Below are 22833 nucleotides of genomic sequence, written 5' to 3'. Positions count from 1 at the left end.
CGAATCATTGCTAAAACAAATGGTTAAACCCCTAGTTCCTTCCAACCAGAGGGAGATAAATTAAAATAGAACTGCTGACATATAAACTGTGGTCAGCCACAGGAAGCAATATTTTTCTCATTCTGTCCAGAGTAACTTTGTATCCAAAGAGCTTCAATTAAACTGCAAACACACGTTAAACTGTCAAAATTACAGTCAGTGCATTTGCGTTTCTATCTCTGTGGTTGTGGCTTCAACATAGGTTTTGTGTAATGCGCCAATCGACCCAAGAATATGGGCCAATGAGAAGTGTTCCAATTGGAACAGCAACAGGCGGTCTCAACTGCTGACTAACAATTTGGAGATAGGACATATGAGGGTGGGCGGCACGGTGGAAGACCGGTTTGTATATGGCTGCCTCACCGAACTGAGGACCCGGGTTCAAATCCGGTCTCGCCTGTGTGGAGTTTGCATGCTCTCCCTCTAGTTTCCTCCCACATCCCCAAAACATGCACGGTAGGTTAATTGAATACTCACAATTGTCCGTAGGTGTGAATGTGAGTGCAAATGGTTGTTTGTCTACATGTGCCCTGTGTACCCAGTTAAGGGTGTGCCCTGCCTCTCCTCCAGAGTTCGCTGAGATAGGCTCCAGCACGCCCGCGACCCAAGGAGAATAAGCGGTACGGAAAATGGTTGGATGCATGGACATTTGATGGTCAAATCTATCATTGTTGTGTTTTTCAACTTCCGGGGGATCTGCAAAATGCTGAATGTGATTCAACAACAGTCCTGTATGTTTGCCTAATTTAGTTTTGAGTCAGCTAGGCTAGGCTCCAGCATGCCCAAGACCCTAGTGAGGATAAGCAGTTCTGAAAATGAATGAATGAATAGTTTTGTCACAAAACACATCCAATAAGTGAAAATGGACCAAAAGCAGAAGACAGTTTCTTTTGCTCCGGAGATTGGTATCGGAGAAACAAAGAGTGCAGATTTAGTTGGTGTTGCCAAAAGAACAGTAAAAGGAACAATTGGTGAAAGAGCTAAAAGAGAAGCAAGGACTGACTCCTCTTTACAGTGCAAAGAAAATGTTCGTTGTGGCCAGTATCGTTGATGCTGGGGATGAGGCCCGTGTGTCGTATACACAACAGTGTTTGATCCAGCCTACCTCAAAAAAGCAAAATCTTAGAGGAACCAAAAACCTTCACGAAGAAATGCACAATTCATATAGTAACAAACTGGTTTGATTTTCGCAAATTTGTCAAAATGCTTTTGAAGGACTAAAATGGACTCAATAGGAAAAACAATTGGCAGGGTCCTTGAGGGTGCATGGGAGTTCGACCGTGTCCCTCGGGGAGTCCTGTGGGGGGTGCTGCGGGAGTATTGGGTACCGAACCCCCTGATACGGGCTGTTCGGTTCCTGTATGACCGGAGTCAGACTTTGGTCCGCATATCCGGCAGTAAGTCGAACTCGTTCCCGGTGAGGGTTGGACTCCGCCAAGGCTGCCCTTTGTCGCCGATTCTGTTCATAACTTTTATGGACAGAATTTCTAGGCGCAGCCAAGGCGTAGAGGGGGTCCGGTTTGGTGGCCTCAGTATTGTATCTCTGCTTTTTGCTGATGATGTGGTTCTGTTGGCTTCATCAAGCCGTGAGCTCCAACTCTCACTGGAGCAGTTCGCAGCCGAGCGTGAAGCGGCTGGGATGAGAATCAGCACCTCCAAATCTGAGACCATGGTCCTCAGTCAGAAAAGGGTGGCATGCCCTCTCCAGGTCGGGGATGAGATCTTGCCCCAAGTGGAGGAGTTCAAGTACCTTGGGGTCTTGTTCACGAGTGAGGGAAGAATGGAACGGGAGATCGACAGGCGGATCGGTGCAGCGTCTGCAGTGATGCGGACTTTGTATCGGTCCGTTGTGGTAAAGAATGAGCTAAGCCGAAAGGCGAAGCTCTCAATTTACCGGTCCATTTTCGTTCCTACCCTCACCTATGGTCATGAGCTGTGGGTCGTGACCGAAAGAACAAGATCCTGGATACAAGCGGCCGAAATGAGTTTCCTCCGCAGGGTGTCCGGGCTCTCCCTTATAGATAGGGTGAGAAGCTCGGTCATCCGGGAGGATCTCAGAGTAGAGCCGCAGCTCCTCCGCATTGAGAGGAGCCAGATGAGGTGGCTGGGGTATCATGCCTCCCGGACGCCTCCCTGGTGAGGTGTTCCGGGCACGTCCCACCGGGACGCCAGGGACGACCCAGGACACGCTGGAGAGACTACGTCCTTCGGCTGGCCTGGGAACGCCTCGGGATTCCCCTGGAAGAGCTGGATGAAGTGGCTGGGGAGAGGGAAGTCTGGGCGTCCCTGCTAAAGCTACTGCCCCCGCAACCCGACCCGGATAAGCGGTAGAAAATGGATGGATGGATGGATGGATGCCCCACCCCTCATCTAGGCACATCATTTGACCCTGTCTCGCAATTGTATTGTCTGCTATAGAAGTTGTAAAATAATTTTGACATATAACACAGTTTGAGTGATGAACTGATCTGAGCTCTTAAGTCAGAGAGCTCTATGAGCTACTTTTGACTCGTCAGACCACAGAGTATTTTCCCAAAAGTCTTTGGGATCATCACGATGTCTTTTGGCAAAACTGAGAGGAGCCTAATGTTTTTTGCTCAACCGTGGTTTTTGTTTTGGAGCATTTTTGCGCAGTTGCTTTCTTATGGTGGTGGAGTCATGAACAGTGACCTTAACTGAGGCAAGTGAGGCCTGCAGTTTGGATGTTGTTGTGGGGTCTTTTGTGACCTCTTGGATGAGTTGTCATTTTGGTCGGCCAACCACTCCTGGGAAGGTTCACCACTGTTCTATGTTTTCGCCATTTGTGGATAATGGCTCCCACTGTGGTTCGCTGTGGAGTCCCAAAGCTTTCAAAATGGCTTTGTAGCCTTTTCCACACTGATAGATTTCAGTTACTTTCGTTCTCATTTGTTACTGAATTTCTTTAGATCTTGCCATTATGTCTAGTTTTCAATGATCTTTTGGTCTTCTTCACTTTGTCAGGCAGGTCCTATTTAAGTGATTTCTTGATTGAGAACAGGTGTGGCAGTATCAGGCCTGGGTGTGGGTAGAGAAATTTATCTTGGGTGTGATAAACCACAGTTATGTTTAAACAAGGGGGGCAATCACCTATTCACACAGGGCCATGTAGGTTTTGATTTATTTTCTCCCGTAATAATAGAAACTGTCATTTAAAAGGTGCATTTTTTGTTTACCTGTGCTGTCTTATAATATTTAAATCTGTTTGATGGAAAACATTTAAGTGTGACAAACATGCAAAAAAAAAAAAAAAAATCAGGAAAGGGCAAACACTTTTCCACATCACTGTATGCCGCCGTACGGCTACTGTTCTGCTAGTAAGGAACATAAACAATCTTACTGGTTCCTACGAAGACGCAGGTCTGTGTTACAATGATTACATGTCGTGGTGCTCACCTTGGAATTCAGTTTTTTCTTGCATTTTTCTTCTCTTCGTCGTCCCTATGGTCATTGCCATGTCGCCATGTTGCCTTTCCGTCAACTAAATAGCTCAGCTTTCTCCTCCTCTTTACAGCCCGCAGCGACATAAACGCATTGTGCCAGATTAACGCTCATGCGTACCTTGTCCTTCACAATAAAATAAATGGTTCCCCGAGACATAAAATTACGGAAGCATTAAGTACTCAATATACCAGAATACTCTTTGGAGCCTTACAAATATTAAACTTGCACTATTACGCCCTCTTAAACACAACCACACACCGTTGCACTTAAGTGTAAATTGCACCTCTTTGTGGTGATGGACAAACCAACAAGTAAACCATAAAATCTGGAAATTCAATTATACGAACTGAAGTGGAATTCCAATAAATCTTTGGAACTCTCATAATTACAGCACACTGGCGGCTTCAATGCATACAGTTTATACGTTCAAAATTTGAAACCAAAAATCTGTGACATACACTTCAAACTATGGTCTAGGTTCTGCTTATGAAATGGATTGTCTGTCACGTGGTAAATGGAATGTAAATGACTTCACAGACCACTGCTTCACCTTCAATCAATGCGTCAGCATTGGCACAACAGCTAAGTTTTGTCAGAGTGACAAAATAAACAGCATGCACAAGATGCACGAAGCCCTAACCAGAGTGGAAAAAGCTGTTTTGGGAAAAAGGTCACATTTGTTTTTTTTTTTGTTAAAAAGGTTCCACCAGGAACTAACCATGGTGGTTAGTTATAATGGATAGTAGAAGATGACAGTGGATGAAAGCTGTAGCTAAGAACTAAGAAGGCCCACGCAGGGTGTCAAGGAGCATTATTTCGGAAAACCAATGGAAAGCTATTTTTTGACTTATGTAAAATATGAATAAAAAATATATAATTCATCCATTTTCTACACCGCTTATCCTCACTAAGGTCACTCATTGAAAATATGTGGCGCATTATGAAGCGAATAACACGATATTGGAGATCCCGGACTGTTGAGCAACTCAAGTTATACGTCAAGCAAGAATGGGAAATCATTTCCCCTAGAAAAGATTCAACAATTAGTGTCCTCAGTTTCCAAATGCATATTAGTGTTGTTAAAAGGAAAAGTGATGCAACACAGTGGTTTATCAGTTTGAACATTACCTTGTCTTTGTAGTGGATTCAAAATGATTTGGAAATCACCCTAACTTCATTGGACTTGTGTTTTGTATATAGATTAGTTCCTCAGAGTACAAATATGGTCTTTTTTGTCAGATTTAATTCTTCCCATAGTAATGCAAGGAGCTGGTCAAGTGTCTCGTCACACATCTACTGCAAACCCAGGATCAAAGTTTGTGCTCTCAACCCATGATGGTGGGGGTGAGGTAATTAAAGGGCAAGCCGTTAGGAGTGTTTCAGGTAATGCCAGAGTATGCGACATCACTTTCTAATTCAGCACAACTATAACAGATTATTATCATTTTCTTTTTAAACATGATACATGAACTGCTATAAAATCCTTAAGAGTACGCCTTTCACTTCACAGCATTCATGTAAAACAGTTAAATGGAGGGTGTGCAATTAATTATTAAGAGCTATCGAGGAAGATTATCAATTTTCTGTTGTCTTGAAAAGGAAACTGAAAATTGCTTTTACCTGGACCTGATGCATAATTTTGCAATTTCGGTCTTGCAAATGATGTGCTATTTCTAACGGTTTCTGTAACATACATAAACACTCAACAGATTGGATTATTGCAAGCCTTGTCTGACATATGGTGTCTGGAGAGCCTTACTTTGGGGATCTGGTAAACAAAAAGTGTAAAGTAATGTGGGGTGCATTATGACGTGATGAAATTATATTAAAAAGAACCAAAGCTATAACTGTGCATTTTTTCCATTTCTGTTTTCCCGCGATCTTTCTTAGGAATGCACTCAAAAGTGAGTCATGAAACACAAGAAGACTCAGCTGGACACAGAAAGGGAAACCTGGAATAGTTCAACAGTCTAGAAAAGTCCTACTAAGGCTGTCAAGCCCCACCTTTTCCTCTCAGAAGTAGTGAAAATGGTGATAAATGCTTCAGACATTCCAAGGTAGATCTCTCCTCGAGGAGCAATGCTTTAGGGATCAAATAGCACATTGTTGTGTTGTTTCCCACATATGTACACTACTAGAGTTCCTGGGAACAAATTAAAACCTAGTTTGGACAATAACTTGTATTGTTTATAAGTGATAACTTAATTGATAGTAACTAGTGAAAACACTAAATCTGTCACAGGTAATCAAGTCAATTAATTCTGTTGTGCAGAAGACTAACAACCCATCATTTACACACTTTAAAATTCACAGGTTCATTGCTTAATTAGGTAAACACAGAACATAAAACCTTGACATGTTCCCCACTTTGCCCTTGCTACCTGGTGTCCCCACCAATGGGGAGAATGCCAAAAAAAAATCACCACCGCAAGCCCTGCAATAGGTATGCTCCTTGATTTAAAACCGTTCATTCCACGATCTGGAATTTCTCTGTTTTGTGGTGTATTTCATTCACTTGAGCTGCTGTTTTTCTGTGTTTTTTTTTTTTAAACATTCAAAAAAGTAAGTTTGGCTTACAGCCACAAACAAAAGTTCAATCTTTGAAAACTCAATGACATACTCTGTCAAAGGAGGACAAGGTCATAGTTTATAGATTATTACAAATATACAGAAATCCCATTTGTGGTAGTTCTATATTTTATTCTCACTCATTTTCCAAGGTCATACTAACAACTTTCCAAATAACCTAACTGGGAAATAACTCAGGGCAATAAGCTCTTATTCTGCCTGCTCCTACTCGACTTTCCTATGAGTAATAGCCATTTTTATAGATCCACAATTGCCACTGTTAATTGCCGATGGTGCTCTGACATAGACACTAGACCACCAGCATGGCATTCTGCCTGGATATCATGGTGTGAAATTGCCCTAAGAACGTGGATGACTTTCCTCAGTAGACAGAAACAAAGATGAACCCTGCGCTGACCCGCTTAGCCAACAACAGATTTGCTGTGCTTTAGTCCCCAATACTTGGCTTCCTGTGCCTGAGGCCCACAAAATATATCATGTTTGGTGACTGAGAACTGATTGTGCTCACCCCATGCTCCTGAAAACTAGGATATTTTGTATAGCATCATTGTCTTTTAATCAGAGCCACATGCCTATTTCACAACAATGCAGTCAACTACTAAATGGAACAGGGAATAACAAAGTAAGTATATGCCAACAGGGATAAGGTTGATGTGGCAGTTATCCTCTGTAGTCAGCCATGATAACTTGACAAATTTGTGTGTGCCAAAGGGGTCATGGTTCAACTTACTAAAATATGAAATATTAGTTTCTTAGTAAATACGTAAATAAATACATGAATAAAAACTCCTGGTTTATTAAAAAAAAAAAAGAACAGTCTTACAGTATTTGCTCATTGCAAATGAGAATCTGTTTGCAATTGTCTTACCTGGATAAATAAAGATTAAGTAAAACAAAATTTAAAAAATGAGTGCCACACATGCATGGCAAATTTTACAGTTCTGATTAGAAAATAGGTTTGAAGTGGCTAGATTTCAGCCCAAATAGTCCTTGTAGATCTTCTTAACTTGTTAAATACAAATGAACCCAAGTGGCAAAGTGACAGCATGTTTAAAACCTAAGCGAGTATCCTCTGTTTTAAGAATGAGTGAAAAAAAGAGCAAAGTACTGTTATATAAAAAAAGTGATACCAATTGACAATGGTCACGTGGTGCAGGGAAAATTCAAATCATTGCTGTGCAGTTGAAGATAATATCTAAATTTGAAGATGAACTTCCTCTTTCCTTTAAATTTGCAGGCAGTAAGCTAACAGCTTGATTTTAAGGCTTTTGGCACACATTATTTTGGACAGCACAAGCTTATTTTCTTTGAACTCTGATCTCACAGAGAACACCTTTCCTTTCCACAATTTGCCAAAATAGCGAAAAGGTGAATTTGACCAATTCCATTAAACCATGTACCAATCCTGCATGATGCATTTCAAATTTGACTCAACCTCCAGTATATTATGGACCTTCAACAATTGTGCAGCTTAAGAGCAGATCTAGTACATCTTTTCATCATTATTTTTTCATTTTTTTTTTTTTTTTTTCTAAAGGGCCAGTGGGAATGTTTCCATCAAGGCTCACACACCACCAGAGCTACAAACAACAAATTCTGACATGCCACACAGTATGACGGCTTCAACTTTACATTGTCGGCAAGTGTCACTTCTTATAATTACGGTATGTACTGCATACTGTAAATACAAACAAGTGTACACAAATGTGAGAAAAAAAACAGCACCTAAAGAATTAAGGCAGTGCCATCTACTATTGAAAATCTGGTGTTCAGTCACCTTCTAAATACATACTTCCCACCTATAAACTTCCATAACACCTAGCTGTCATCCTTTTTTTTGTTTGTTTGTTTGTTGTTTTGTTGTTTGTTTTTTTTAAATCAAAGCCATACACGATGTAAGCTCTCGGATGAGCCGATTTCATGAATTTTAACCATGGAGTACCATCAGATGCTAACTCTTGCCGAAAGTTGAATTAGACCACTGATAGACGGCACCTGGGACTTGCTTGGAGGAGTTTAAACAAATCATAGTTCACTGATATTAAATCTTAAGCAACAGAATTAGTTGTGATAAATCAAGAGTTGAGCTTTTTCATTTGGTAAACAACGATAATGGAGAAAAACTGAACACACAATAATGTATGTGACTCAAAGGAATCTTGTCGTAAATGAGATCCAGACAGACAGACTCAGCAGATCATTTTCACCTCTGTCCGTAACACCAATACAGATTCAAACTTGGGTCATTCTAAAAGGAGCTGTCGACCGTCATCTGTTACGCAGGTGGACCCACGTGGAGAAAATGATAGCTTAATATCATAACATTACTTGTGTAGCAGCAACATGATTCGTTAATATTATTCTTGTGTACAAAGTACAAAACACCAGGAGTATTTTTTTTTTTTTTTCCAAACTGATTTACAACCTATGACAGCTAATATACTGTATGGCTATCTCACACCACAAAGAATGCCACGGGAAGTAATGAAGATATTCTTTCTTCTTGCACGTATACACTATTCTCTCTTTTGAGCAAAAACAAGTTTTAGTAATCATATCATTATTGTCATTCAGAAAGACTCTGGACAGCTATAACCTGGATATTTTGCTTCAGTCGTTACTGGCATTGAAAACTATATAAAGAGGGGCTTCAAGAATAAAAAGGCAGCCTTTCTGTGTGTATTTTCATTTGATGTCTCATATTTATTGCGAACATGTATCCTGTTGTAGAAGTCTGTTATAGATTTGGGTGTCAGCGAAAAGCTCGTTATTTGGTACCAGTATTTAAAGCAAAATGTTACTAAGTGTAGTTGCTTGAAAACAGCCACTTGCTAGTGCTGATTATTTTCGTAAAACCAGATACTGCATTTTTATGGAGAAATAAATAAATAAAATTGCAATTAAATGAAAGAATTTAAAATAATTAAACATTTCAAAGTGAAACATTGTGTATGGACCTTTAATGCCACCCAAGATAGCAGATATTACTAGACCAGACCACAAGGATTTCTGTTTTGCTATTGTGCACTTTGCCTTCTTTAATAAAACAGATGATGATCAATGATTGAAATTAAACTTATTTTATGTAATGTATGATTTCTGCAATTGATGATGAAAATTTCATACAGTGGAAGATGATGTGGTTCTGTTGGCTTCATCAAGCCGTGATCTCCAACTCTCACTGGAGCGGTTCGCAGCAGTGTGAAGGGATGAGAATCAGCACCTCCAAATCTGAGACCATGGTCCTCAGTCAGAAAAGGGTGGAGTGCCCGCTCCTGGTCGGGAATGAGATCCTGCCCCAAGTGGAGGAGTTCAAATATCTTGGGATCCTGTTCACGAGTGAGTGAAGAATGGAATGGGAGATAGACTGGCGGATCGGTGCGGCGTCTGCAGTGATGCAGACTTTGCATCGGTCCGTTGTGGTGAAGAAGGAGCTAAGCCGAAAGGGCAAAGCTCTCCATTTACCAGTCGATCTACGTTCCTACCCTCACCTATGGTCACGAGCTGTAGGTCGTGACAGAAAGAACAAGATCCCGGATACAAGCGGCCGAAATGAGTTTCCTCTGCAGGGTGTCCGGGCTCTCCCTTAGAGATAGGGTGCGAAGCTCGGTCATCCGGGAGGGGCTCAGAGGAGAATCGCTGCTCCTCCGCATTGAAAGGAGCCAGATGAGGTGGCTCGGGAATCTGTTTAGGATGCCTCGTGGACGCCTCCCTGGTGAGGTGTTCCGGCCACGTCCCACCGGAGGACAACCCAGGACACGCTGGAGAGACTACATCTCTCAGCTTGCCTGGGAAGTGGATGGGGAGAGGGAAGTCTGGGCGTCCCTGCTAAAGCTACTGCCCTTGCGACCCGACCTCGGATAAGCGGAAGAAAATGGATGGATGGACTAAATTTATTTTTTTCAATATACGGGTATATAGACAAACAAGCATTCCTATGGGAAATAGTATTAATTGATCTAACACGCATGTTTCTGGAATGTGGGAGGAAATCAGGAAAATGTACAAAAGCAACAGAACATTCAAACTCCATACAGAATGGTCCGAGCTGATAGTCGCACCCAGAAACCAGAACATAAGGAAAAGATATAATTCCAATTCAATCCTGAAGTTGCTGAGGATTAATGTTTGATATGATGTGAAATTATATGTATTTGATTAACATGGCTTCATTTCATCCCACCTCAATTTGGTGCCTTTTCCTGCTGTCTTCAAAATGCAAGTACGCATAGTGGAGTTTGTGTGCATGTATGCGTGTGTGTGCGCGCGCACGTGCGTGTTTGTGTGGCTCGTGTTCAGTGGAGGCCTTGTAGTCGTGGGCCTGTGAAGTCCTTTGAGACTCTTTTGTGATTAAAGACTACACAAATAAACTTGACTTGATATGTCTGGATAAGGGGAAAAAGGAAATTCATGATAAGATGCCAAATTATTGAAGTAAATTAAGATCTCGGGTTTAATAAAGTTGGAATACCACTACTTTGTTTTTAATTTGTCTCTATTCATTTTGGAAAGGTAGTCATGTTTTGATTAATTACTTATATAGGTTTCATGTTTCATTTAAACGACATCATCAATGCAATTAATGCATTTCCTCTGTTAAATGTGGTCATGTGATTTGCACTCATTGAACTGGACGTGTTGATATTTCACCTGAGCGATGTTCTTGTTGAGCAAGTAGACACCATATTCAAAATGAAATCGCTCTCCTCGGGGGTACAAAGGGAATCTGTGAATGACAGGAGAAAAAAAACTTTTGAAGACTCCAGCAACTCTTCTGCTAATGTATGGTCTGCAAGAAAAGCTGACACCTTCAAACAAATACTTGCAAGCCAACCAAGTATAGATACAGCTATAGCTATAGTATACCTACAACCAAATACTGTATAACTATTTTACATTTCACAATATAGGCCAATTGCACCGTTTTTAATATGAGGGAATCAAAAGTATGTTGTTCTGCAAATAATTCTTCATGTTGTTGAAAGTTTCAGTTCATCTAGCCAGCAGCGTTTACTCTGCAACTATGAGCCAACTATGAGCCTCATTATTGCCTCCCCAATAGCTTGTTAAACTGAAAAATCAAACTGAAGGTGGAAGAGTCCAAACAAACTGATCATTCATACCATTTCCAACAAATAGAAGCTTTCCTATCTATATAGTGGGAAAATCCCATCGGTGCCAGCCAGATGTTTCAGCCAGTGCTGTACAAAGGGCGCCTCTGAGGAATATGCTGACATTCAGAGCTGGAAAATTGTCTTTGCCACCAGGAATTTAAGGCTGGAGTCATCCCTTTCTGTTATTCCATGCATATATCTCGCTCAGTACACTATAATGGGACACAGGGAAAGAAGCTCCACAGAGTGGGTGCGGTTTTGGTCTGATAAAGCTCTGGACCAGCTCTACACCCTCGGCAGGGTGCTCGAGGGTACGTGGGAGTTCGCCCAACCAGTCTACATGCGTTTTGTGGACTTGGAGAAGGCGTTCGACCGTGTTCCTCGGGGAGTCCTGTGGGGGGTGCTTCGGGAGTATAGGGTGCCAAACCACCTGATACGGGCTGTTCGGTCCCTGTACGACCGGTGTCAGAGCTTGGTCCGCATTGCCGGCAGTAAGTCGGACTCGTTTACGGTGAGGATTGGACTCTCCACAGGGGAGGACACCCCGGGGACGACCCAGGACACGCTGGATAGACTACGTCTCTCGACTAGCCTGGGAATGCCTCGGGATCCCCACAGAAGAGCTGGAGCAAGTGGCTGGGAAGAGGGAAGTCTGGGCGTTCCTGCTAAAGCTACTGCCCCCGCGACCCAACCAGGGATAGGCAATAGAAACTGGATGGAAGCTCACACATGCACATGTATGTTTGCACCAAAACACTTTTGAAGACCTTCAACGATCTCCACAGTCAAATAGTTGTCCTATCTAAACTCCCTCTTCAAATGGTTGACCTTAACTTTGGGACCTAAACCTCTCAAGTTCAACCCAAAAAAGAAATGTGCTTTTACCTTTATAACAATGGTAGTGTAAGGTCTACATCTGTGATTTTTATCACTTTTTAACCACATCTTTTACTGCACGTCAATCACTGTTATTGGCACAAATAAAGCATATCCAGTGCTTAAAAAAATGACGCTGTTTATGTTTGACTTCCTGTCTCCGCGGTAGTTGTCTGTCAGCTCTTTGTTTGCCAAATAAATCGCTGCCCACAAACCTTTCCCCCCCCCCCCCATTAGCCACATTCCATTTCTTTCACCCCATTGCATGACCATATCAGAAGGAGGTGTATATTAGTGTACCTGGTTGCGAGCAAAAAAAAAAATTTCCCCCAATTGTACACAGCACATACATACATTTCAAAAGCTGTATAATGGTTCACCGAGACTATTTGTCTTAAGATTTAGTGTATTGCTGTTGGAAGACAACTGAGGGTCATGGACAGTAAAAGACAGCAGTGTGGTGATGGATCGCCCTCACTTGATTGGTGCCCTATTTTCAACAGATTGCATCATTGTCATATAAAGCTTCTCAAGATACAACAGTTTGTCAAAAGCTTTATATTTTCTGACTGACCAACACAAAGGCATCATTCACACGTGTTCATGTGTTAGCAGGCATGTGAGTGTGCATGTCTCCATATAAGCGGGCACTGTTGTAAGCCTCCTTTCTGTGCTTCTGTGGCTTCCCCCAGGGTTCAGGTCTTTTGTTAATCCCGTGCGAGAGCAAATGGGGTCTCTCTTCTCCCTTTTACCATGACATATAGGTGCCTGAGGCAGGGGTGAGAATAGGAAAAAATGAGACACTTTACTGGTCTCTTCTGTCTGTTAGGAGATCATGCTAATAGCAATTTAAAGTTGAATAGCTGGTGACGATTCAGCTGTTCCTGTAGCCTGTTAATTGTCTGATTTAATCCCCCAAATTTCACAAAGCATATATTTGATGACAAGCGTATTCATGCATTTTAACTCTCAGTACAATTGCCACTTCACGCTTGACATCATGAATTTCAGCATTGGCCACTTTGGCATTTACCCTAAGAGTTTGTCAGACAGTTTCAGGGCCTGCCTGTCAATCAAATCAAACAGTCAAACTTTATATGCAAGCGTTTTTCATACAAAAAATAATCCCAGAGCGTCCGGACACTTCAGGTTTACATTTAGTACTCATGACTACCTGTACACAGAAAGAAATATTTATAAGGGGACACAGTGTGGAGAATTTACTTTTTAATTGCTTGTATACAACGAGTTTGGAGTACTTGCTGGCTCATTAAGTTTGACATTAAACAACCAAGTAAATCTTTTGTTAGCTGTTTATTTCCAAAAATTTGTGAGAGAGCCGTTCTGAATTTTGCAGGATTGTGACATTACAATTTACTTAATACGCTAATACTCCAGCCGTGACTTGGCAGCTAGGCTGTTTGAAGATCTGTCATTTTCAAATAGTTTGATGGAAGTGCTAAATTGTCAAAGCCCAAACGTAAGCCGAGTTATGGTGTTGCACAAATTAGTGATAGCTAACAGTGTTATCAGCCTTAAATTTTGATGCGCGCCACATACTACTAATAATTCATTTTATTCATGGGCGCTGTTCAAGCTATACAACATCACTGTACAAACATAGTTAAAAGAGATCAAACAATACATAAAAATAAAACAAATTAAAATGGCAAATGATATGGGACATGTAAAAGTGAATAAGCAGTCCGGAATAGGTGTGTTTTGAGTTTGGATTTGAAGAGTGTTAATGAGTTTGTGGTTTGGAGGTAAGGCAGTCGAGAGTTCCAAAGATGGAGGGCAGAGCGGCTGTGGGCTCTGTCCCGAATGGTGAACAGATGGGCAGAAGGGACGGTGAGGTGGATGGAGGATGAAGATCTGAGAGTGGGAGGGTATGGCAATATGAAGGAGGTCAGATCAGTATTTTACACTGGATGCGGTATTGGACAGGGTGTGGAGTTGTTGCTTTGTTGGCTGGAGTGATGTGGTAAGTAGAGGGCATCTTTGTGATAATATGGGCGGCACAGTTCTGGAGAAGCTGTAATTTTTGTAGTGACTTGTGGTGGAGACCAAACAGGAGAGAGTTGCAATAATCCAGATGGGAAGTGAAGAGGGTATAAACAAGGACAGCAACAGTGTAGGGTGAGGGATGGACACAGGTGATTGATGTTTCGTAAGTGAAAGTATCTGGACAATGTTTGTGTGTCCTTGGAAGGAGAGTGTGGTGTTGCGAGAGACTGGAGTGACATTTGGTATGCACCCATTTATTCAGGTCTCGCCACAACATTTCAATTGGATTAAGGTCTAGACATTGACTGTGCCAATTCACAATGTGAAATCTCGTTCTCTGATGCCATTCCTTTTTACCTTTACTGGAATTCTTTGGCTGCGATTGGCAGGCGACCAGTTCAGGGTTTACCCCGCCTCTCGCTCAGAGTCAGCATGGATAGGCTCCAGCACTCCCGCCATCTTAGTGAGGATATGCTGTTCATAAAATGGATGGATGGATGGATGAAATGCTTTGGTTCATTGTCTTTTGTTTAATCAATTTTCATCCCAGCTTCAATTCCCTAAATAATGGCAGTAGATTCTGGTCAAGAATGTCTTAATACGCCTGGAAATTCATGGCGCTTAAGATACGATAGACTCGCCAAGGTCCACAAGTTGAAAAGCAGCCCCAGATCTTCACATTTCCACCACCATGCTTAATCATCCTTCATATGCAGTGCTGGCTTTCCTCTGAACATGGTGGTTTTGATTGTGAACATATAATACTATTTTTGACTCGTCAGACCTCTGGCTTGTCAAAATACTCTCTGGCAAAGTTAAAATGGGCAGACTGGTTCTTTTTTGGGAGAAGATGGTTCCATCTAGAAATGCTCACATGAATGTCAGGGCCATTCAATTTTCATCGAATAGTAGACTCATGCACATTTATCCGAGATGCTACCAGAGAGCTCTGCAACTCTCAATAGGTGATGTCTGCGTCAGCCTTTACCTATTTTTTCCCCCCTGGTGTTTCTGGGTGATAGTTTTGATGGGTGTCTAACTTTGGCAGAGATGTCTGTCATGTTGAAGACTGTCCATTTGTAAATTATTTGTCTTACAGTGGATGGATGGAGCTGGAATCTTTCGAGAATGGTCTGACAGCCCTCCTGAGATGGATGGGCTGTCAATACCCTCTTCATTTTCACGGTTATTTCCTTTGCTCTTGGTTTTGTTGATTTATGTAGGACCACAGTTGATTTGGTTTTGGTTAGTACAGGCCAATGATTTCTTATCTCATTGGTCGGCTTAAATGATTTATAAAAAAAAATAAAATAAAAAAAGACCCAAATATTTAGTCTGTCCCTTTTACCTGCTGGATTTAATCAATGCAAGTGGCGGTTCACATACTTTTGCACACCCGCGATTATCAGTTTTTGTAGAAAAAAAAAACTTTGTTGGGATAAATAATTAAAATATATCTCTCTGTGTCTGCGACTACTATTTTTAAACAAGGTTAGTTTTTTTTTTTTTTTTTTTACAAAAAGAGTGACCATTTCAGGAGGGTTCACAAACTTTCAAGCAGCACTGTCGTTTCAACCAGGGTGATACAAGTGGATGTTAACTGTGCTGTCTTTTGCCTTTGTATCTTTTGACCAAATAAGAATAATGTTAAATAGTTTTTATTTGGACAACTGGGAACTGTTATTAATGAAAAACGCAAAGTAATGCCTCCTTTTAATAAAAGTAACATGCTGATACTGTGAAGGTTGTGAAGTCAAAAGATGCTTTAGCCCAGCCATACATGCAGGTAGCCAGGAAGGAAATATGCCAGTGGTCATACCTCAGCACTAGGAAATCACTAACATAGAAAAGAAGAACACCACAACATGCATTCTTAATATTACTTCCCCACCAACAGATATGTTATGTTTTCTGATGAGGACGCATGAAAAGGAAAACAAAAATCCCTTCCAAGACTCACGCACAAATACATGAACACACACAGGCTCCGTCATAGCCAGGTGATTAATGACTGTTGTCCACTATGTCTAAAATCACACTAAAAAGACTCGGGTTCACCAAACACCAGGAATTCCACCCGGGGACATCCAGTCAAGTCAACTATATTATTGTACACCAGTGGGGAGTGAGGAAGGAAGTGTGAGGATAAAGGGTCTGGTGGAAGCACTAACAGACATCGTCGTCATAGACAACTTGGTTGGCACCATATAATCTGATCAGGTCCAACAGATACGATGACACTATCAAGAAACACGAGTGGAAAAAGTGCAAAGTAACATTAAAACAAAGCACAATCACAATCACTGAAGACAAACACACATACAGTTGATACAACAGTTGGAACATGCATGGGAGAAATAAAAGGGAAAGCACAGAGAGGAAATGGAAGCATTTTAATCACTCGGCCAGTGGCAGCTGCATACATTCAATCTGTCCTCTACGTTAAACACTGTTAAATTAATTACAGTTCTGGAGGAATATTCAGAGGAAACAAATCAGTGGAATGTTTGTCCGAAGGATGGAGGGTAAAAAAAAAAAAAAAAACAACAGAAAACTCTGTGGCTCTACTAATGTCCACTTGCAGCTGGTATGTCTGTATTTGTTTTACTGTTATTTTGAGATGAGGACAAGTTCAACACATCAAAACTGAATATGACAGGCGGTGTAATCAGCACACCTACTCAATCAAGACTGATGAAATCTGCTTTCATTTAGCATATACTGTATTCAAACTCCGCATATGCTGGGAAAGGAGGAAGAAAACAATTTAGGGCAAAAGTAAAGCTGTACTGCTTTTCCTCTTCCAAAATACTGCAGTGAACCCCACTTCTAATCAAGGCTTCAAACCTATCCTACCAGTGGATTGTTGATAAAAAAAAATTAAGAGGAAAGCTGCCCAGACATAGGCAAAGTATGGCCCGCAGGCTAAATCCAGCCCATCCACCAGTCTCTGACAAAATACAATTTAAAATATGCAGGGCTTTTATTTTGAAATCGGTGATTTTATTTTGTTGTGCACATGTGGACTGTACAAGTGCGCAAGAGCAACAACTTGTCTTCACTGCTGCCGACTTAGCGGCTTTTCTCTATATTTAGTGACTATTCCAAACACTCTTGCAGCTATTAAAAAAAGAAAGAGAAACTAGCGACAATGTCAACATTGGTCCTCATGTTAAATTTCTTATTTCCTGCACCTTGGACGGAGTAGGGGGGTAATGATTTGGTAGACCCAAAGAGTTTGCGGTTATTGTTGATGTTAGCACACTTTTAAAATAAAGAAAAACTGAGATGGACAAATGTTTTTATGAGTATTGATTAAATAGTGATATCACGGGTATGTGGATATGCAATTTTAACGACTGCTTATAATTTTTGTTTTACATTTTTATTTCCTAATTATACCAATGGATATCATATCTAAGTAGAAGTTTATCAAAACAATACAACTTACCACCTTAGAGTATAGAAAATACATAAAATTAATACGGAAAACATAATTGAGGTTAGTACGTTGGTGTGGCTGTGACAACAATTTTACTTTCTCACATGGCCCCTTCGAAAAAAATCAATTCCCCATACCTTGTGTGGGAGGGAGGGATTTGGACAACTACCAGTACTGGAAAACACCGTTAATCAGGTTTGGAAACGTAAAAAAATAAATAAACATTTGCGCGAAACCCCAGAAAGTCTACGTACGAGAAGAGCTTCTATGGAGACTAGGGCTGCAACAATTTCAATAATTGATTAATCTGTCAATTATTTTTTATTACTCCATGAATCGGATTTAAAAAAAACATTGTCTATCCCTTTATTCGAAAAACAGGACATTACAAATTGGCAGTTCAGAAAATGCGTAAATTGATTATGAGTCAGTTCCTTGTTTGGTCCGTAACATTTTAGAAAATGGGCAAAGATTTGGTGAATTGTTTTCCAAAGTAAAGGATGTCTGCATGTGTCTTATTTTGATGAAACACATAATCTGCTTTATTATTAAAATATATATAAATATTATTATTTACTGTTGAGAGGCTGACATTCCAAGGATTTGGACAATTTCAAGTCAAACAAGGTCTCTAAAGGATTAATCGGTTGTCATCGATTAATTTGATAATTGATTATCTGTCAACTAATCGTTTAATCGTTGCACCTCTACTAGAAACCCAGATTCCCTGTAAGACAGCGCAGCATTAAGCGCTTGCCAGTGACACTACAAGCTACAGCTTGTTTGAACCTTAAACAGACATCACAAAGTGCAACCAATTACGTGTACGCGACAGAAATGTGAAGATGAAGAGCTTGAAAATTTCTGAAGCTTTATGAAATAGGCTAAGTCTATATCTGTTATGTTGGTGAAAGTTTGATTAAAACTTGATTTTTTCAACACAAAACCCCAAGACGTACTTTCTCAGATATTCACATTTCAGATGGCGTCATTTTTGTGTGACACCCAGTCTTTTGTCTTGTACCTTTTTTACGTTGCATTGTAGTTTGTCGTTTCACAAGAATGAGAAACCCAAAAAGCTAAGAGCCAAATTCATCTTCACACACGGCCTCCTTTATGCAGCTTTGATAAATAGTGTGTCTGTGGGTGCAAAGTACCACAAGAATTCTTCTCTATTTCCTCTCTGTCCATTGTGAGAGAACGACTGTAAAGGACATAGCTATGCGGGTGGGTGGTCAAGCTTGGCTTCACTCTGGTTGCTGAAAGTACTGTGGGAAGACCGGTTACTGGATGACCTGCTATCATGTATACGTACAAAGACCGAGCTTGCCACATGTCGGTTCACTACAGTTGCACACCTGCCTTACAACTGTCAAGTCTCTAATAGCAGTGGTTACTATATAAATCACAGTGAGCTGTAATGTTCAATATCCGAGAAATGATTACACTAAGCATCTGTCTGGGAATGGTCTTTTAATGACTGCTGCTGCACTTGAGACCCCCACTATAACGGTTACGCCATCTTGGTCTTTGCCGTTAAAGGTGTCTCCTGAGTGATGTGGTGGCTGCTCGCTCCGTCATAATGGGTTTTCATCAAAGTTCTTAAGACTATCCTGGGGTCCCCAAAACCAGTGCTTCCATTTTCTCTCGTCCTTCGGTTCCTTTAGATTAACATACATCATTCATACATACACTTCAGGAACACAAAACAATCACTTCACAAATCTCCTAAAGGAGACATGCAATCTTTTCACCATTTAAAACAAGTCCCATGTGTCTGAATTATTTCTTGGGTCAAAAATTCTTTACATCCACTTGTAATCCTCCCCATGAAATTACTCAGTTTCGGGGTGGTGGTTCTGTCTCATGCAATTCACTGCTGTTCTACAGGGCCAATGGGCTTTCATTACCATGACGGCCATTGCTAATAAGCGAGCGGCTATATATTCTCAAACAGCTCAGTGTCTGAAGATAAAGGAGAGAAGGACCGATCTGTATTCAACAGGTTTAACCCACCCTGCGGCCTTGTAGCTCTTTTCCTGTCAAGAGCAACTTCGGGTAGAATGGTGTGGTTTGAATGCGGTTCCCCCTTCTCCTACTGTGCACATGTTGCCTGTTAAGGAACATGTAACTGTTGAAGCCCCGGAACAATAACCGCTTTTCTTTGCGCTCACAGGTTCTTCTTTCTCGTTGGCCTCCTAGCCCAATTATTAATTCATACAATGCGCCTGACCGAGCCTCCTACCTCAACAGTTTCGCTTTTTGTTTGATCAAAGTAGTGATGTGTACATTCATAGTTTTACTTTACATTACAAATATTTTTTCTACTTAAAATGATTACATACTTCAGGCTAAATCTAAGCGAGACAATGCTAGCTATTTAATGGCTGGGCACTGTTCTCAATAAAACACTGGACATCTGGATTGCATCTTTCCAGATCTACCCCAGGCTTTAGCTGGGCTCTACACTGGAAGGAAAAATGTGGGCGCAACATGTCGTTAGGGTTCACTGACTTCAGAAGATCAGTCGGAGGGCCAGACAGTCAATTTTCACATCTTATTTTCATTCAATTGAAGAGCACTTTCAAACAGTGGCCTGCTCCAAAATACCAGAGGACAATCGAATTGGGTTCAACACTTTCCTTCACTGACACAGAGGTGGCTAAGACACTGTTTTTGAAGGCAGGATTATTTTACCTCCCAATAGGACAGAAACACAGTTACTTTTCACCAATAGGTGAACTTCTTTCTTTTAATCATTTTGAAGGTGGAATATTCTAACATTTTATTGCTCAATTAATTGTACTCCATCTTCTTAATATCCAGAAGAACACTATACCAATACGATAGGCCTGCTGCGACAACCCCAATTCCAATAAATTGTATTGTTTTTGGCAAATAATCATTAACTTAGAATTTTATAGCTGCAACACATTCCAAAAAAGCTGGGACAGGCACCCACCTGTTCCCAATTCGCCTGTTCACCTGTGGGATGTTCCGAACAGGTGTTTGATGAGCATTCCTCAACTTTCTCCGTCTTTTTTGCCGCCTGTCCCAGCTTTTTTGGAATGTGTTGCAGCCATAAAATTCTAAGTTAATGATTATTTGCTCAAAACAATCCTGTTTATCAGTTTGAACATTAAATATATTGTCTTTGTAGTGTATTCCATTAAATATAGGTTGAACATGATTTCCAAATCATTATACTCTGTTTTTATTTATGTTTAACACAACGTCCCAACTTCATTGGAATTGGGGTTGTACCAAACTGCAAAATCCTCCCAATAAGTTAGGATAAATAAAAATGCAAGGACCTTCAGTGCAGCCGGAATCTAAAGTAACACAAATAAAACAACTAACTGGGTCCTTATGAGCGCACGACTGCAATAAACTGACTGGCTAATCCTGCAACTCTTTGAGAACTCAATCTCATGCCACCTCACTTATCTCAATTGGCTGCCTCTTTCCGACACTTAAATCACCTTCTCTTTTTTCTTCCACATTGTTAGAGCTGGCTAGGTGCTTTCTGTCTGCCCACACATCATTTTGCAGTGTGAGTACACCCCGCTAGGGCCTCTGGGGTCATAAACGCGTACAGGGGGCGTGGAACTTTCCTGTAGCATTGACCCCACTCTTGCACACCAAAGGGCACTCGTGGATTGTGGTGTCTGTCAAGCACACAGCCTATAAGTTTATTTTCAATGCTGAATCCTGGTGTGAATATCCTGCATGGAGGAACAAGAAATGCATACAGTGAAGCAAGGCCTCCTGTCACATGGGACTTTAAAACAACTGATTCTCTCCAGCTGTTGTCATGACCTAATCACACACGACGATGGTCGCTCAATCATTGGGTCTGATAATGTCTCACTTTTTCCTCACACACTTACTCCCAACTGTTTGTCTTATTGTGGATGACATATGTGGATGTAGAAGTGTCAACGCTTATCTACAAGCCAATCCCTTGTGTGCGAACACAACAAAAAGTAGAAGCTGTTGTGGCAAATGCTGTGTTGAAGTGTTTTTAATTAATTCACAATACGGTTGTGTTTCAAGGTTTACCTGGAAAAAATACTTTAATACTTGAAAACAGTGACAATATCATGTACTGAAAATGTACGTGGTTAAGATAAAAAAAAATAATAATAAAAAAAAAACATGCAAAGTTTAGGAGCATGACGTAATAAACAAAAGGGTGCATTCATAAAAGGGGAAAATCCTACTTGTAAATTGTAAATATTCACTTATCGAAATGAGTAAATAAGTCAGTGTCAATATACATAAGAGAAAGTACCCAGAGGGTAAAGTACTGTATTGCGTAAAATACAGTTATGTGCATGAGCATAACATTTTATGACTTACTGTAAGATTCTTGGCAAAGCCCCCGGAGAGATTAAATATTTAGTTTCACAATCAGTCTTTTTGTCAACATAGTTCTGTGATGAAGAAGCAAAGTGATCCCATCTTGCTATATGACAAATTCAGTGGAATAAAGTGGCACAGTGAGCCTAAAATATTTGCAGCGATTCAAATTGTGATTTGATGTAAAACAAAATGTGACTGAAGTGGTTATGTTCCATAAACTGTGCCATTTAAACCTTTTTTGTCTACTTACTCTCTCTCCTTCTCAGTGAGTCTGTCTGTGATTGTGTCTTTGATTGAGGAGCGTGAACCCTTGTGGATGACTGGATACCTAAGCGGGATCTGCAGGAAGCACGAGATCATCATGACCAAGTGTGCCGTATAGCCCAGGGCAACTGCCACACTCCCATCATCCTTTGCTGCAGGATACACAGAGGGGAAAAAAAAAAAAAAAAAAAAAAAGATAAATCCAGCATTGCATCAAATTGAGATGTTCTTGAAAAAAATTATTTTCAGTGAGTAGTATCAAGAATTCAAAGCTCAAAATTAATTTGAGCTTTATTTTGGATCGGCACCAAATTCCACATCAAGTAATTAAAACCCAAAGCATGTGCAGAAATTGTGTCAATAGGGTCGACATTTGAAAAATAATTAAGGGGACGGTATATAAAAAATAAATAAATTAATATATATTTTTTTTAAAAAACATGCACAAACTAAAGTGACCAGTTGAAAAATTAATAAATAATAATAATAAAAATGAATGTCGCTTTGCTCTGATTAATAAGAAACAGTCAAACACTAAGAGTGCTTTGGGGGGGAAATACAATAAGGCAACTATTGGGGCCGCTAATGGACAATTAGCCATGGGCGACACGGGTGCAACTCGAGACTGACTGACCTTGTCAAGGTGAGTTGACCAAAAAAAACTTGGTTGAATAT

General features: G+C 40.7%; 1 protein-coding gene across 3 annotated transcripts in view; it reads right to left on the bottom strand.

The window, feature by feature from the left end:
* Window positions 1-22833, bottom strand: part of uvrag (UV radiation resistance associated gene) — an 82620-nt gene that overhangs the window by 25878 nt on the left and 33909 nt on the right. For all 3 annotated transcript variants that reach the window (XM_061702065.1, XM_061702066.1, XM_061702067.1), the window contains exons 12-13: window positions 22145-22310; window positions 10741-10816 (exon numbers count right to left, since the gene is read on the bottom strand). In XM_061702065.1, the coding sequence (XP_061558049.1) occupies window positions 10741-10816; window positions 22145-22310 (242 nt within the window). The remainder of the gene's footprint in view (window positions 1-10740; window positions 10817-22144; window positions 22311-22833) is intronic.

This window comes from Phycodurus eques, chromosome 17 (assembly GCF_024500275.1).
Source record: "Phycodurus eques isolate BA_2022a chromosome 17, UOR_Pequ_1.1, whole genome shotgun sequence".
NCBI classification, from domain to species: domain Eukaryota; kingdom Metazoa; phylum Chordata; class Actinopteri; order Syngnathiformes; family Syngnathidae; genus Phycodurus; species Phycodurus eques.
Note: the sequence above shows the minus strand (reverse complement) of the source record. Positions and strands in the feature narration are given on the sequence as shown.